The following is an 18,635-nucleotide window of genomic DNA, read 5'->3' on the forward strand; positions in this document are numbered from 1 at the left end:
TTGAGTACACATAGCTTTGCATATTTGCCATGTTTGTAATGATGTAATTGATTGCTTGTATTTAAGGTGTTTTTGTTCTTCAGTTGCTGTACTCTCTGAAACGTCAGAGTAACCTATATTTGCCTTGAACTTCAGATATTTAACCAGGTAACCTTCCGCTGAAGAAAATAGGCCCTAACAGAATTAGAATGTAAAAAACGACATACACGTAGAGAAAACGTTAATATTATGAACATTAACATTGTTATTATTTGGGTCATACTCATTGTTAGTATAATTTATCTGGACATGTACAATTGTTGAATAGTCCAGTGTAGTACTGAGTCGGACTCGAAACTTGTTGTTGGAGGCGGGGCGTCATTCAAGCTGAGGCAGTGGATTGGCTGGTGCGGAAGGAACTGAAACAGGGTTGGCAGTTTGACTGGCTGATTTTGAGGGAGGTTCTTGTTTGTGCTAACTTAATATCAATTGCAACGAAAAAAGAAGTGGAACAAAGTTTGGGACTAGCTGATCCCAAGTTTTAGTATGGTACTAAGGATTGTGGTTTGTTTTGGTGTCCTTCCAAACCGGACCTGAAGGAACAGGGCTCAAAATCTGAGTGATTGTTACAAATTATATTTTAAACGTGTGGTTTTTCGTAAAGGTTTTTTTGTTTGTTTTTAATTAAACCTAAATATCTTAATTATTTTATTTATTTTGATTTATTCATGCTTAAGTTTTAAACTTGAAAGGGTATATTTACGCACAACAAATACTGAATTGCCCCTTGCACTTAAATTTTTTAATTTTTATTTTTTATCAAAATGAGAACTCCCCCACAAGCACCGACAAACCTGTTTGGTGTTGTATGTAGTCTAAAAATTGAATACAATATCTATTTATTTATTTTAAATATTACAAAAAAAATGCATTGCACAAGCAGAAATTGAACCCGGCACCTCTGGCACAGCACCAATCCGCTATACAAGAGAGGCTTGACCCCTTACCACTGTATCAATATTGTTGTGTTACGTCACCTACCAGTCCTGACCCCTACCACATGCATGCTACAGCCTACTAATATGTAGAATTGGCTACTAAAAGCATACTTTGCCACAAGTATACATATAGGCTGTCATATATAACTTAAAAATAGATTACTCATATATTAAATATTGCAATTCTGTTCCATGTGGGTAATGCATAATTACTGTACGGCTTTAAATATATTTTCAATTATTTCATGATATTGACCGTCTTTTTGATGCGGCCTAAAGTAGGCAACCCACTCCCCTACTAGGTCGAGCGTAGTAGATCAAACAATGTCGGGTGGTAGCAACTGGGACAATGCAGAAATTAACCTTTAGCGGTCCATTTATTCAGCGCTTCTCAGGCACGTCAGGTCCAGTTTATTTTCAGACGCACTGTTTATTTTATATGCGCTGTTTTAATTATTTTATTTCAGATTTGAGCCTTCTTTACGGTGTTCTATCACAGACATGATTTCCCTTGTCTCTAGACCAGCGTCAGAAAGTATGTTCAAGTAGCTTTTTATGTTTTCAGATTCGTTGTAGATTAGAATGTTAAGAGAAAAGGCCGGTTTTCATGGGCAGATTGATTTAAAATTTAATTTGCAGTTAGCACTTCAACGTTCCAGCGGCCGTCTATGCAAAATAGAAGCCCACTAGATCTGGAAGCTGATTGGCTGTTCACACTCAATCGTTTTCTAAATATATTTGCCATTGTTGGAGTGCACCCACCACAATCTTGAGGGGAAAAACTATACACAAGGAAAGTGAGGTTGTGTTTCAAGGGGAAGGTGGTCAATTAAGGCCATGTGCTACATTGCGCCATGCAGACTTTTTGGGACAAAAAGAGACTAAGTTGGAGCCAATGTAGCGATTTGTGTTTATGTACCATATTCCCTGCTGTGTTTTGCTTGCACGCTCTGTGTGTTATTCCCCAGCTGCTGTATTCTGCCATTGCTTGTTTACCTTTATGTATTCCTTTACCATGTGACCCTCTGTTTGTTTGTCTGCCCTGGTCTGTTCTCATTGGTTATGGTTTGTCTGTTTGTGCCCATTGGTCCTGGTGGGAGACTGAGGGCCAGTGGGATGTGTTTGAAGCCTGGTAATCTATTTGCATAAGGGGGCAGGCTAAGCCTATAAGAAGGCGCACAATGCACTTCAGAGTTGTTGTTGTGCTGGTTGCCATGGTTGCTGTATGTGAATCCTGTGTTGCGTCAGAGTGTCCAGGGAATTAAAGACAATGGATAAACTAGCGTCTCTGTTTTCTGCCACCTGTGAAATGCTACAATACATTTGCGTTTTTATCAGCATTTAATCGTATTGTTATTAGGCTTCCAAGCTGGCTTGGGAAGCCTATTGTTACTCTAAAGATTTTTTTTTTTATTATTAGTTGGTGTCAAGTGGGATCAGCCACATACTATAAAGAGATATTGCAGTTATATTGAGAGAGACTATCAAGGAGTTGGAACACTTGTGTGAAATGGTGTGTTTGGCTTAGCCGTCCAGTGGGCTAGTTAGGGACTGGTCAAAGTTTAGTTAGGCTGTATGTATGAAAATAATAAAAGTGCTTGAAACTGCAAGTTCTGTGTCTAGGCCCCCTTACGGAACGAAAATATATTTTAATATATTTAGAAATATAATGTAATATATTGATGATTACAAAATGTATTATAGAATATATGCCAATATATCTTAATTACATTGTACAATATATAAATACTGTAATATTTTTTTTTACATGTGAATACTTTTAATAAACATTCAAGAATATTAGTTTATTAAAAGTAATATTATTTAGTGATCCAAAAATAGTGTTATTTACTCCAATAGTGCAGTGTAACTAATATAGGTTATACAGTAGCTTAATTGTATATTGTGAGAAATATTTAGGAAATGTCAAAAACCAAGTTAAAGGAATGAGCAGGTCAAAAGTTTTAATCTTTAGCAGTGTTCAAGCGTGGTCTTGCACTAAATCTGCTACCAAATTTTGTCATTGTTTAACCATTTAACTTGTTATAAAAACTGCAGTAAGCAGTGTACCCTCATTTTATATGTTGCGACTTCCTACTGTGTTTGTCAGATCATTAGGATCATCCTGGAATGGAGCTTGTCATTTCTGAAAGAGTTGCAGATTGGTTGTTGTTACTGATACTTAGTCATTTCCTTTATTAGTAATACTGGATGTGCATTTGTTATATGTATGAAGCCAAATTCTATCATATGCAATAAAATAAGATCTGTAATATGTTTCTTCAATAACTTTGAACACTCAAAAGTACAAATCTGGAGCTAGAAGCAATTTTATTGTTATCCACTACATATTGTCCGTGACTTTAGTGTGTGTAATTCAGGCTCTTAACTAATTAAGCATACAGGATATCAGATTTGTGTAAGTGCTAGAGTAGAAGTCAGTCTAGATCTGAGCTATCCAGCCTTGGTGCTGGTGAATCCTTTACAGAGCACAGCATGGCGAGCAGAAACATGAACTCCATCATTTTAGTGAGTTGTATATCAGGTGTAAAGTAGTCAGAACGAGAAAGACATTCACACAAAAGGCAATACATTATTTTGTGTATTCTTCACAATAAAACAAGTGCATGATCAGATTGCATGTTTGCATTGTAAAGTGTTACACTTAAAGTGTAAGCTCATAATGGGGGGGGGGGGGGGGGGGGGGGGGGGGGGGGGGGGGGGGGGGGGGGGGGGGGGGGGGGGGGGGGGGGGGGCTATACTGTACTGTTTAAGGTTCATGATGATATGGTATTAAAAGTTTTAAACATAATAATAAAATTTTTATTATGTTAAACATGTTAAACAACAAAAAACCAAAAAAAATTTTTATTTTTATGACGAATTGAAACGTTGCAGTATGGGGCAGATTTGAAGAAAGAAAACACAAGTAATTTGTGCGTTCAAGGGTTATATTATTATTATTATTATTATTATTATTATTATTATTATTATTATTATTATTATTATTATTATTATTATTATTAATAATAATAATAATAATAATAATAATAATAATAATGATGATAAAAACGATTTGCAAGCACCATCTTCTCATCAGTGTTAAGTTTTACACTGTTTTGAAAGATCAGTGGGTGGGCACTGCATGTCTTAAAACACACTCGATTGGCTATTGCTAGGTAGCTCTTTGTTTCTCTTAACCAATGGGATTTCCTCAATGTTCAAACTGATATACGCAAAGCAGGTGGGTGATTGATACCTCCGTGGTGGTGCAGCATTTATACCCCCAAAAAAACTGCTGATAGTTTAAACTGTAGGCTCTAGATAATGTTTAAACAGTTGGACTATGCATATATATTAGCTAAATTCCAAATCAGGCACCAACAATCTGACCTACCTACCTTCTGTAGTTCAGCTGTCTAAGCAATTCCTCATTTCTCCCACTTAAACTGCTGTGTCAGTGTACTGGCAAAGTAAATAGCTGCCGTGTGTAAAGAGCTTTGATATCCTATGAGATGTAAGGTGCTACATAAATCCAAGGTATCTGTTTCATTTAAATAAAGAGCTTTTTAAAACAAGGGGTTTGGTAATTTTAGTAGTTAAAAGGGTTTGACGACCCTGGGACAGTCAACCCTCAAAAGGATGCGAAAGGGCAATCTGTCTTGCAATGTGGTATGCTGGCAGCATAAGCAGCTCTCTAATTTTTCCTGGAGTTTCAGAACCCTCCATTTGTGTGAAATGACATTCCATTACTTATCAGTGCCCACTTTGGGATGCTGGTAGAGCGCACAGAAAGTTTCTTGTTTTTTTTATGTATTATATTTTTTATTTAGCATGTTCTTATCTCAAACTCAGCTGTGTATAAACAGTGGGTAAACAAAATGCAAGACAGGTTGTTTATAATTGGGCTTGCTACTCTCTACCTACCTTTAAAGCTGTAATTAACATTGCTAAACCAACTCAATTTCTTCGTTACATCACAGATATCTGACAAAGATGAAACATGTTTCCAGCTATACATTCCCTGAACAAAACTGACTGCTTTATACTCACTGTAAGGAAGATATACAGTGAGCCACTCATTTTCAAATGATACATTTTCAACAACTGTTCCCATTTTCAGCCTGCTGGGTTTCAATGTTGGATTTCCAATAGCTTTTGAGCTCCAGGTTGGAAAAAAAAGTCTAAATTGGGGTCCTTTCCAGCTGGGTACACATCACTTGGAGGGATCAACAGGGGCCCAATTGGTGGACCCCTGTACCGATTTTCAAGTCTCGGGGACCCCAGGAACCCGAGATACTGCACCCTGATAAATGTCTATGGGACCACAACTTCAATAGAGTTCAAACCCAGTTAGTCTTAATTATGTTACTTACTGCTAAAAAACCTATAATGTTGCAATGGAAAGAAAATTAACCACCACCACTTACTATGTGGAAAAACATAAAATTGAATGTTATACTATTAGAAAAAGCACACTATAGTTTGGAGGGAATTTAAATGTAAATATATACTGTGGTCAGTTGCAATCAAATACTTGACTGATGCTGATATGTAATTCTCAAGAAAAAATTATTTAAAATGTAATGTGTTGTATGTATTATATAATCTTTTGAAGAGGCTATATGGGTTTATTTTACTATATTTGGTATTATTATATATAGTGCTGAAATTTGTTGAGCACCATATTTTAAGGTAAAGAGATCAATTTTATTGTACGTGTGTACTGTGTATGTTTTTTAAATGAATAAAATCCTAAAGTCTATGGGAAATCCCATTATAAAACAACTTCAGAGCAATGCCCGCCATCTGGTGGCGGAGTGGCGTACGAACCTGTGGTCGGTGATTTTCTTTATGACCCCCCCGTAAACATATCATATTTAGGCCCGCCAAATGGCAGTCGTGGGTCGTACGAACCCAAAGGAACCCAATTTCTTTAGCTAAGACTGTTGTGCATCTAAAGAGAGTACTTCCATCTAACATAAAGGTTAGCACATATTTCATTTTTTTTCATACCCAAAGTAAAAAATGCATATATTGTTATTTATGTTATAACTCTTAGTAGTATTGGAGTTTGTTTGAACTGGTGACCATGTTAAATAGAAGCAGATACTGGCTAACTTTTAGTGTAAAAACAAAACCAGTAGGTTCTCCTAACAGTCCCGAGAGAATTAAATTATCATGTAAAGTCTGGCTGGGGCAAGGTGTCACAAAGTTTTGGGGGTTGGTTGTCACATGTAAATCCTATAGGAAGAAGTCATATTTTTTCTTTCTACTTTTTTTTACACCAAAATGTGGGATATGTCACTCTGTAATGTTTATTTAAATAATTTACTGTTTATCCTCTGGTGAAAAATCTACATCAAATCAGTATATGGTGTGACATTTGCCTTCAAAACAGCATCAATTCTTCTAGGTACACTTGCACACAGTTTTTGAAGGAACTCGGCGGGTAGGCTGGCCCAAACATCTTGGAGAACTAACCACAGTTCTTCTGTGGATTTAGGCAGCCTCAGTTGCTTCTCTCTCTTCATGTAATCCCAGACAGACTCGATGATGTTGAGATCAGGGCTCTGTGGGGGCCATACCATCACTTCCAGGACTCCTTATTCTTCTTTACGCTGAAGATAGTTCTTAATGACTTTTGCTGTATGTTTGGGGTCGTTGTCATGCTGCAGAATAAATTTGGGGCCAATCAGATGCCTCCCTGATGGTATTGCATGATGGATAAGTATCTGCCTGTACTTCTCAGCATTGAGGAGACCATTAATTCTGACCAAATCCCCAACTCCATTTGCAGAAATGCAGCCCCAGACTTGCAAGGAACCTCCACCATGCTTCATTGTTGCCTGCAGACACTCATTCGTGTACCGGTCTCCAGCTCTTCGGCAAACAAACTGCCTTCTGCTACAGCCAAATATTTGAAATTTTGACTCATCAGTCCAGAGCACCTGCTGCCAATTTTCTGCTCCCCAGTTCCTGTGTTTTCATGCATAGTTGAATCGCTTTGCCTTGTTTCCACGTCGGAGGTATGGCTTTTTGGCAGCAAGTCTTCCATGAAGGCCACCTCTGACCAGACTTCTCCAGACAGTAGATGGGTGTACCAGGGTCCCACTGGTTTCTGACAATTCTGAGCTGATGGCATTGCTGGACATCTTCTGATTGCGAAGGGAAGTAAGCATGATGTGTCTTTCATCTGCTGCAGTAAGTATCCTTGGCTGACAACTGCGTCTACGGTCCTCAACGTTGCCCGTTTCTTTGTGCTTCTTCAAAAGAGCTTGGACAGCACATCTGAAATCCCCTGTCCACCTTGAAATTTCTGCCTGGGAGAGACCTTGCTGATGCAGTATAACTACCTTGTGTCTTTTTGCAGTGCACAGTCTTGCCATGGTGTATGACTTTTGACAGTAAACTGTCTTCAGCAACCTCACCTTGTTAGCTGAGTTTGGCTGTGCCTCATCCAGTTTTATTCCTCCTACACAGCTGTTTCTGTTTCAGTTAATGATTGTGTTTCAACCTACATATTGAATTGATGATCTTTAGCACCTGTTTGGTATAATTGTTTAATCATACACCTGACTATATGCCTACAAAATCTCTGATTTTGTGCAAGTGTACCTAGAAGAATTGATGCTGTTTTGAAGGCAAAGGGTGGTCACACCAAATATGGATTTGATTTAGATTTTCTTTCTGTTCACTCACTTTGCATTTTGTTAATTGATAAATATAATCTATTAACATGTCTATTTTTTAAAGCATTTTTACTTTACAGCATTTTTTCAAACCTGCCAAAAACTTTTGCACAGTACTGTATATAGGTCTGTATTTTTTATGTTCACATAAAAAGTAAAAATACAACTTTCTGTCATTGTACACAGTAGAAACTTTGTTATTTAAAAAAAAAAAAAAAAAAAAAAAAAAAAGCTAAAAATGTTGCATTATTGTCTACTATAAAAACAAGAACATACACTGTGACAACCAGCCCCAGTATGGGGCAGGTTGTCACAGGTGACCGCTATGCTGAAATAAAACATCAATTTTTATGTGAAGAGTTATTCTTCAATATACTGATGAACAGAACCTCGCAGCATGGCACCAGATTGAGGAAAATAATAAACAGTAAAAAGTGTGACAACCAGCCCCGGTCTCCCCTACAGTATAAATAATAACAGTAAATATAATTATTAATCATAATAATCATACGTCGAAGGGTTTTGTTTAGGCGCGGCTGCATTTTAGTAACAGCAAGGGTTGAATTTGCATTTCCATGTTTTTGTAAAAAAAAAAAAAAAAAAAAAAAAGATTTAACATGACAGCACATTACACCATGTAACAATTTTTTTTTTTTTTTTTTGGTTCCTGGGTAGTAAGTGTTATTTCCTAATTGCGTATGCCTCAAAAGTATAGAAAATGGCTATTATTCCCCACAGACTTTGCTTTTGTGACCAGGACAGTGATATTTTGAAATTTACCTATTTTCCAGAACATTCCAGATAGATTCAGTGCTGAGTAAACTTGGAGTAACTTCTAGAACTTTCCAGTAATATAAATAGTTGTTTAAATACAGGGGCCTTAAGCCCATCAGTTCAGTTTAGTTCCAGCTGCCTAAGTGGATACATATCTGCATTTTTCTGAGATGGCATCAAGAGGCTGCAAGCATCCGGCAGACGCATTTTGCTATGTCTGCGGCCAGTTTATCAAGACAAGAGCGAAAAAGTACTCCGTGGAAGCATCTGCTAAGATGTGTGAGGCCTACAAGGCATATTTCGGCATGCCTGTCGGGGATCAAGACAAACCCTGGGCACCTCATTTCACCTGCGAGCACTGCAAAAAAACTCTGGAAGGTAAGATGGACAATTGTTGCTCGGAATTTTATGCTATAAAATTTGTTAAAATTTTTAAAATTGTAAAAGTGTTATCAAGTGTTTCAATGTTATTGAAAAAATATATCATATATGAAAAATGTTGCGAGAAGTATTTTTAGTATAAATACATGTTAATTTGGATTCATATGTTGTTTTTTTCTGACTTTATGTGAACGAAAAGACACAAATTCGCCCGTTATCTCATTGGAAATAGGTACATTTCAAAATATCACTGTCCTGGTCACAAAAGCAAAGTTTGTGGGGAATAATAGCCATTTTCTATACTTTTGAGGCATAAGCAATTAGGAAATAAAACTTACTACCCAGGAACAAAAATTGTGTTACATAGTGCAACGTGGAATAACGATGAAACGTTATCACTGATTACTGTTTGGGGAGATCGGGTCATTCAAAATCAGCTTCAAGGATCTTTTTGAAATCAAAAAGTGTTTCAAAATATAAGTCCATTTCTACTGTCTATGGGTGTGGGTAGGAATGTGCTCCATTGTAGGGAATTTATAAAAAAAAAAAAAAAAAAAAAAAAAAAAAAAAAAGAAAAAGAAATCAGAATACAGAAAAGATCAAGGACCACAATAACAAAAGCGGAAACGATCTCAAAACATTCCGCTATTATGACAGATGAATCTAGTCATAATGATCTCTACTAATAATCTAGTCTATGATCGCAATGTCAAAAATGCATGCAAGCGTTCCCGCTTGTGTGACGACATAAACCTGTCAGACAGGAATGGACCAAATAAAAACACAGTCTGATATGCTGTCCATCCCAAAAACCCACCCTGTGTCATACCTCTTCCAAACACACACTGATTTTTTTTTACAGTTCCCAAAATCAGCTACAGGAGGAACACTTACTTTGTGCAGTAATATTTACTTTGTACAGTAGTATTTGAGAGTGGCACAAATTTGACCTTTTGACATTTCACCTCCTTCCCGATTCAGGCTTTTTTTGGGGGGATTTTGCAATGTTCAGAGATGCAAGATAAAATGCTTTCAGTGTTTTTTTTTATTTTTTTTTTTTTTTTTTTTTTTTAAAACACGCCTCCTGGCGAATAGATTTTTTTTTTTTCTAAGAAATAAACCACATCTATTGTTTGTGAATTCTGGGTAATGAAATGCCTTTTAAAATTTGCATTTGTAGCACAACACATACTTTGGAGTTGGATTGTTTTCAGTCCCACACACAATGAAACTCAATAACTGGTCATATTTCCTTGATACAGGTTTGCCTTTTTTTTCAGGTGGAGGCATTTGACTTGTATGTAGATCGCTAGTACTCGCTCGTTTAAAAAAAAGTATACATTTTAACTAATTGTTTGCATACACAAACAGTCCCAGCCTAACTACAGCGCACTGGTGAGGGGGTTTTCAATAGGAGCACACGATAGCTTTCTGGTCCAGACCACTTTACATGCGGGAGGGACGGACTACAATTTACTTATAATTTATTTGTCTAGTTGTGATCTTATGTTTTCTCTGTTTTTTTTTTTTTTTTTGTTGTTGTTTTGGTTTTTGTTTTGGTTTTTTTTCTCAGATAAATAATATTTAGGGTAATTATTTTCTGATTGATTTCAAACTAAAATTATGTTTATGTTTTACTTTGTTTGTTTCCGCAACCCACCCCGATACCTCTTGCAACTCAACAGTGGGTCAAGAGCAGCACACAGAAACATCTCCTAGAAATGTTTTAGGGCAGGGGTTGCTTAAGGTTAGGGTTAGGGTTGGGGTTGGGTTAGGGACAGGGTGGCATGATTTCGTAGAGTTGCCGAGCTCTGGAAGTGAAAAGTGGGAGTAAATGGCAAATGCCCTAGAATCATCTAATGCCCTGGGGACACTTTATAACGGCTATTCCATTACGCTGGGGGTTGCGACCCACAGTTTGGGAACAACTGCAGTGCTGTACATGACGTCAGTACAGTAATAGGAAATACATAAATAAATAAAACGGTTTTGTCGTAGGCGGTGCTGTCGGTATAATCATTTAATCCGACATCAAGAAATACTAGTTTGGCAATTTTTTTTTATACTGATAAGCAGCCTGCAGTATACATTTCAGTTCCTTTGCTTTGAGACGTCCAGGCTAGTGCAGTTTTAACAGTGAGTGATACCACCTCAGATAAGGACAAGTCAAAAGGTATGAAATCAATGTAAACATTAAAAAAATGTTTAGTGGTGGCGGGTCAGAACATCGTTCATATACATTTTATATTGTAATTTTTTTTATTAATATTTGTTATTTATTTGTATTGTTGCCACATATAACGAAATGAAGGGGAATCTGTTAAATCGCCCTCTGTTTTACCTCAGATGGACACAACACTGAAGGAGGACAAGTAACATTTGTAAATGGGGTTTAAACACTGGTAGTTGGTAAATAGTTAAGTACTTTACTGTAGTAGTTGCCCGGAGATGTAGTAACTTTTAGCTACTCTGTTGTGACAGCTCGAAGACTGTAAGTGTTGAGGGGGCTGAAATAAAATCATGGCTAAGTTGTTTTTAGTTACTTAACGACACAGGACATTGCTTGGATCACCAAAAGGAATTTAAAATCTGTGTTTCATTTTACCAACATAATATAAACACTGTACTAAATTATATGTCCATAATTATGTAAAAAAGTTGAATGTTGACAGTGTAGCGTGCACGGGGGAAGGCAGCAATATAATATAGCTTTTATAATAAAACATTTACAATGGCTAACCACAAAATAAATGTGTTTTTGAATAGGAGCATGAGACCTGCACTTGTGAGTCAGTAGTACGTTCACTGTTTCAAACGGTTTTTATTAACGACTTTGATGCCAATAAAAACGATCTTTCTTTTTTATGCCTGTTGGTATTTCTAGTAGTTTTAGTAGATATTTAGTTACAATAGAAAAATAAATGAGTCGGATGGAAAACTACGGTATACCATTTACCTTTAACTTCAGAATATACAAAACACCTACAGGTAGGATAGTCACCTGGCTCCAGATTTACCGGACACTGAGACAGAACGGGACGGGACGCGACAAAACTCGCACAAGCAAAAACACAAAATTCTACCGAATTTCTCATCCTTGACCTTTATTATATTAATATAAAGGCGGGGGGAAAAAAAGCTATTTCCAAAAATATAGTCAAACAAAATACAGCTGTATCATACTGTATCATAAACAGGATTTTTTTCGGCAAATCATATTTTAAAAACCTTTTTTTCCACTTCAACAGAACTAATGGAACTTTATTAAGTCAAGTAAAATTGGTGGATTATAAAGAAATTCCTAAATATATTTACAAAATATAGCAATATGAAATACAGCTGTGCCGTTGGTCTATTAATTTTTTAACACAGTTTGTTTGCGTATCTTGTGGCAAACTGAATGAAAAACAATAATTAATAACAACTGTCTTTCGTGTGATGTCAGTAGCACGTCTCGGCTCTGCAGTAGAAAAACAATCCTTAAGCGCACTGTGAGGGCTCGGTACGGCCAGGCGCAGCTCGGTTGTACAGTGGGAAAGAGGGACTGGGCCACGCATCAGTCTGCATATGTCAAACGTACATGTAGGTCATTGTGGTAACTCTTTTCATATTGTAAAGGTCTTAGTTCTAGCATGTTTGGGTTTCTCACAGGGGCACGTAGGACGCAAACTCGGGACTTCCCGCAATGGCATAGAGCCGATACTGTACAAAACACCCGGCGCCCTTGCAGGAGCTGGTATCGGAGTTATGTCCTCATATTTGATTGCGTCACTTCAAACCCTGACCCCTACCTCTGTGCACGCTACAATATTTATTTATAGTCGTGGTGTGGGAAAAATATCACTGATATGTTTGCTACTTTTTTATTTTAAAAACTCGAGCTTGACATATTTTGAGCGCTGGTGTACTTAAATTCTAGTTCAGTGACTGGAATAACACTTGTGGGTTTTACACTGCAGCATCTGCCAGGCAATCCAATCTTTTGAATACCTCTGGACTGATTTCCCGTAAAACTAAACATTTATAATCAGAATTGGCTGTTGCATTGAATTCTACCCCAGAACCACATTATTTCTAGTCCCTATCTATCTTTACAAATCTTTGTGAATGAGACCAGGTTGTCATCCTTTTTTTTTGTTAGCCTGCATTATGATGAACATGGTCTATGGTCAAGGTAATTAGCTTCATGTTGCTGCTACAGGAGCTCTAATTGTGTATTTCCAGTCATGGCACATGTTTTTTTTGTTTTTGTTTTTACTAACATATTGTTTATTTTATGTGTTTTCTTTAGAACATTTATTTCCCTCTGGCAAATGGCTGTCCGACACTCTCTTCAGTCCTTGTTAGTTTGTGCCTTTGGAGTAGGAATTGGTTTTGGTTTAAGCAGTTTCCTTTTAAGCATTGCGTTTGAGGAGAAAAAGCAAGAATATTATAATGCGATGCCAAATGATCATCATGGACACCTGCCAGATGATTCTAACAGTAAAGTGTTGCAGAGGGAAATCAACTTCAGTGCTGACCATGGGCATCATGCAGGTAATTTGTTTTTGCATTTATAGGTATATTATATTATATATCTATTATTATATATATATATATATATATATATATATATATATATATATATATATATCTATATTAGTCAAAATCAATCTTCTTGTTATTCAATTGAAATACAATGTCTGGTTTGTGATGGGTTAATGAACCACATTTTGTAATGTAAATTATCTATGAAGATTATTTAAACTCACTCAGGGACTTAAAATTGTAATATCTGTTGCTTAAGTGACATACAGGTGCCTGCAACAAAATAATTACAGTGTGTTCCATAGTTTATTGTAAATGTGCATTTTACCTAATGTGCTATAGTGTGCCTATAGAAAGTCTACACCCCCTTTCAAAATTTTCACCTTTTGTTGCCTTATAGCTTGGAATTAAAATAGTTTTTTTTTTTTTTTTTTTCATTTATCTATGCATCATACCCCACAACTTCCAAGTGAAAAAAATATTCTAGAAATTTGTAGAAAATTAATTAAAAATAAAAACTGAAATAGCTTGGTTGGATAAGTGTCCACCCCCCTTGTAATAGCAATCCTAAATTAGCTCAGGTGTAACCAATCACCTTCAAAATCATACAACGAGTTAAGTGGACTCCACCTGTGTTAGATTGTAGTGATTCACATGATTTCAGGATAAATTCAGCAGTTCCTGTAGGTTCCCTCTGCTGGGTAGTGGATTTCAAAGCAAAGACTCAACCATGAGCACCAAGGCATTTTCAAAAGAACTCTGTGACAAATTTGTTGAAAGGCACAGATCAGGGGATGGGTATAAAAAAAATATCAAAGGTGTGGAATATCTCTTGGAGCATGGTCAGGACAATTAAGAAGTGCAAGGTGTATGGCACAATGTATTTGGCGCAAACCTAACACAGCGCATCACCCAAAGAACACCATCTCTACTGTTAAGCATGGTGGTGGCAGCATCATGTTATGGGGATGTTTCTCATCGGCAGGGACTGGGGCACTTGTCAGGATAGAAGGGAAAATGAATGGAGCAAAGTACAGGGAAGTCCTTGAGGAAAACCTGCTGCCCTGTGCAAGAAAGCTGAAACTGGGATGGAAGTTCACCTTCCAGCATGACAATGACCCAAAGCACACAGCCAAAGTTACTGTGGAGTGGCTAAGGAACATAAAGGTAAATGTCCTTGAGTGACCCAGTCAGAGCCCTGACCTAAATCCAATCGAAAATTTGTGGCTTGACTTGAAGATTGTTGTCCATCAACGCTCCCCAAGGAACTTGACAGAGCTTGAACAGTTTTTTAAAGAAGAATATTGCCAAATCTAGGTGTGCAAAGTTGGTAGAGACCTATCCCAACAGACTCACAGCTGTAATTGCTACCAAAGGGTGCTTCCACCTAGTATTAACTCAGGGGGGTGGAGACTTATCCAATTATGATCTTGCAGTTTTGTATTTTTAATATATTGTATTTTTTCTCAATAAAAACTTTTTTCCCCTTAACAGTGTGGAGTATGTTATATAGGTAAGTGGAAAAAAATCCTCATTTAAATGCATGAAACTCTGAGGCACTGACACAACAAAATGTGAAAAAAGTTCAAGGGGGTGTAGACTTTCTATAGGCACTGTATGTATGGTATATTTTGTATTTAAGTGAGTGAAATTGATGTTAGTCATAAAAAAAAGTTGGTCCCTTTTTGTGAATAACTACTGTATTCCAATGGAGGGATAATGGCCGTTGATGTATCATGTGGTTTTATTTTGTATTAGAATGCTAATATTGCCAAATTGTTATTTAACTCATTATTAAGTCTTTGGTTATCGTCACTATTTTTGCTTTGAAGTGACAATGAAGGAGATTTGTTCTATTTTGTTTAAATCAGTGCATTTTTTAACTTCTGCTTACTGAATTATTTAGCCCATAATTTGAATAAAAAAGATAAAATACAAATTAAAAAAAGCATGTGGTATTTAAACTTATACAATATAACAGTAAAAATGAAAATTTTCAGGGCACTGTATAGCCTACTGCAGCAGTGTAGCCTTGAAATTCGGCAATGCATTGTGACCGATTTACTTTTCTGTTGTTATTTGGACTCTGGTTTCTTCATGATTGACCATGAAACCCTTTGAAATTCAGCACTTTATGTGATATGGAATAGGTATTCATAAAAAGGGTCCAACTTCTTTTTTTTTTTTAACATAGATAATAATATGCTCTTGAATTGACATTAATAAGGGATTGAATGTTTTTCAAAATCTGAGCATTTTTTACTTTTATTGAATTATATTTGATTTTTTTAAAATTATTATTATTTAACAGAAGACAAAATGGTTGCAGAGGATCTTTATAAGACGGTTCGCGTCTTGTGTTGGGTGATGACTGGACCAAAGACCCTGGAAACTAAAGCCAAGCATGTTAATGCCACTTGGACCAAGAACTGCAACAAAGTACTCTATATGAGCTCAGAAGAGGATAAAATGCTCAATGTTGTGGGGCTAGATGTTAAAGAGGGAAGGGACCAACTCTACTGGAAAACTATCAAAGCCTTTCATTATATTTATGAGCATCACTTTGACGAAGCTGACTGGTTCTTGAAAGCAGACGATGACACTTTTGTTATCCTTGAAAATCTGCGCTTGCTGCTGTCGCAATATATACCAGACCAACCAATATACTTCGGACGTCGGTTCAAACTCTTTGCAAAACAGGGGTATATGAGTGGAGGAGCTGGATATGTGCTAAGCAAAGAAGCACTGAGGAGGTTTATTGAGGGTTTCAAAACAAAAAAATGTGCTCATCTTTCTTGTGTTGAAGATGTGGAGTTGGGAAAGTGTATGGAGACTATGAATGTAACTGCTGTAGACACCAGGGATAGAAATAAAAAAGAATTATTTCACCCCTTGGCACCAGAATTGCACCTGGTTAAATCCTATCTGGCCAAAAAGTCATGGTACTGGTCCTATAACTTCTATCCCACTGAAGATGTAAGTAAACAGTTGTGTCTTTAGGGAATTGTACAGTGTAACCAGTAGAGAGAATGAGATAATTGAAAGCACTGTGCCACATGATTCTTTATTGTTCCATATTAATCAGCATTGGGCATCTTTCTTTATTATAATTATAATAAAGATTTTTGCTAACACTGCTCGATGCTGGAAGATGTCCTTCCACACTGAAAGTGTGTTTAGCGGCTATCTCTGTCATTGAGCAGGATACAGCTGCAGCTTACATGCATATCCTACATGCATATGTCACAATTATAGTTTATATATATATATATATATATATATATATATATATATATATATATATATATATATATATATATATATATAAACCCAACAGTGATTACTCTTTCTAAGGACATTCTTTAGTACAGTGGTTGATAGTATTGTAGAATCTGGAGTATACTGATGCTATCTCTGTCTTTCTGCATGTTACACTTACATACAAAAGTATAAATTCTACGGGTACAGCAGTTTCAATGATATTAAATGCCCATACGTCTTGTTAAATTGAATTCAGAAAGATCACAAAGGAAAAGCTAGCTTTTGATGTAGTGGCAGTGTTTTGTCAGTTAGGGTTAGTTGACCTCATTTCATAGTCAGTGATGCATAATTCAGTTTTGTGACTTTAAGCCAGTGGTGCACAACTCAGGCCATGGAGGGCCGGTGTCCCTCCTGGTTTTTGTTCTAACCATTCCCTAAATTAGTTAATTGGACCAATTAAGCTTCTAATAAGGTCCAGTAAAGTGCTTTAGGGTGTAGTTGGAATAAAAACCTGCAGGGACACCGGCCCTCCAGGACCGAGTTGTGCAGCACTGCTTTAAGCGAAGTGAAAAATAAAGCTTGGTTCTCTTATGCTGCTTAGTAATAAAACAATTATCGAGTGGATTTAATTATTCACAGAAGTATTCTAAAACAATACAACTATGTCAACCACTGGGCCCGCTTTACAAAGTGGAATTTCTACAGTTAGGAGGCTTGAAAAATGACAACTAGGGGTGTGCATATGTTATTTCTGTCCCCCCTGAAATGTATTTTCCTTAGAGATTTTCCATGTAATAACTCTGTTGCAGATACAGTATTACAGTTGCACATCAGCAGTTTCTAAAACTACATTACTTCAGAAGTTGTTTTCACAAGCAGGCACAGTGGTTGAAAAAAGATTACTGGTGAGCACACATGGTAAATGATTATCTCTAAGCAGAAGCAACAGCAGAGAAATTTGCAAAATACCACATTTTGTTGGGCTGTCATAAGATAGAGCTGATAATTTAATCAACAAAAATCCTGAAACTGTTTACAGTAGGTGCTTGTGTGTGTCACCAGATTTGCTCAAGTACAGCAGCCTTGCTTGTTTAAGAGAATAAATGTTTGCTCCAGTTTGGTAATTGCTTGATTTTCTTTTCCAGGGACCAGGATGCTGTTCTGATCTCGCAATATCATTCCACTATATTGATTCAGTCCACATGTATGAGCTGGAATACTTAGTTTATCATCTGCGGGCCTACGGGTACAAGTACAGATACAATGCAGAGTAATAAAAAGAAGAAATACACGATTAATAAGAAGACCTAATATGATTTTGAAATGTGTGGATGCTTTGCTTTTTGTTTGTTTTAGTTTAAGGGGGTAGGGGAGGAGGTGCTGGTGGTGGAATTGTAATTGGAGGTATAAATTATGTTCTAAATAGAATGTTGTCTTTTATATATTTTATCCACTGTATGCTGTCTCTTGCTGTCAAGGATAACAATGTCTACCATTTTGTATGTGTGACAATACAACCTCAGTAGCTGAGCTATTGAAGTTTAACCAATATCTTGGGAACCACTTTTCTGGTTTTGGTGAATCTATGCATGCAGTAGGCATTTAAAATCAAATAAATACATAAATGCTTTTCAGCATCCTGTTAATGTAGGTAAGTCATACCAAATCACTTAAATTATTGTGCAGTTTATTTACATGTTGGTAAACTTAGTTTCTAAATCACCCTGTATATATATATATATATATATATATATATATATTATATATATATATATATATATAATATATATATATATATATATATATATATATATATATATATATATATATATATATATATATATATATATATATATCTATAACATACCGTGTTACGTTATAATTAAGCAATAGTGTGGCCAAGAAATGTTACAGGAAAGTTATGAAAGGAAAAGTGTCCTGAAAATGTCATAAAGGATCACATACATAATTAGCAGAGAGAAAAAAAAAACAAGCAAAAAAAATGTTACTAAACAAATAACTT

General features: G+C 36.3%; 1 protein-coding gene across 1 annotated transcript; it reads left to right on the forward strand.

Annotated features, from left to right (window-relative positions):
- Nucleotides 1-10,884: 10,884 nt before the first annotated feature.
- On the forward strand, nt 10,885-18,333 carry LOC121313567 (glycoprotein-N-acetylgalactosamine 3-beta-galactosyltransferase 1-like). The gene is made up of 4 exons (XM_041246244.1): nt 10,885-10,997; nt 13,116-13,360; nt 15,663-16,327; nt 17,758-18,333. Exons 2-4 carry the CDS (start codon nt 13,138-13,140, stop codon nt 17,884-17,886), a joined length of 1,017 nt encoding a protein of 338 aa, XP_041102178.1. The 5' UTR covers nt 10,885-10,997; nt 13,116-13,137; the 3' UTR covers nt 17,887-18,333.
- The last annotated feature ends 302 nt before the right edge of the window (nt 18,334-18,635 follow it).

The sequence above is a fragment of the Polyodon spathula genome, chromosome 3, assembly GCF_017654505.1.
Source record: "Polyodon spathula isolate WHYD16114869_AA chromosome 3, ASM1765450v1, whole genome shotgun sequence".
Classification (NCBI taxonomy): Eukaryota; Metazoa; Chordata; class Actinopteri; order Acipenseriformes; family Polyodontidae; genus Polyodon; species Polyodon spathula.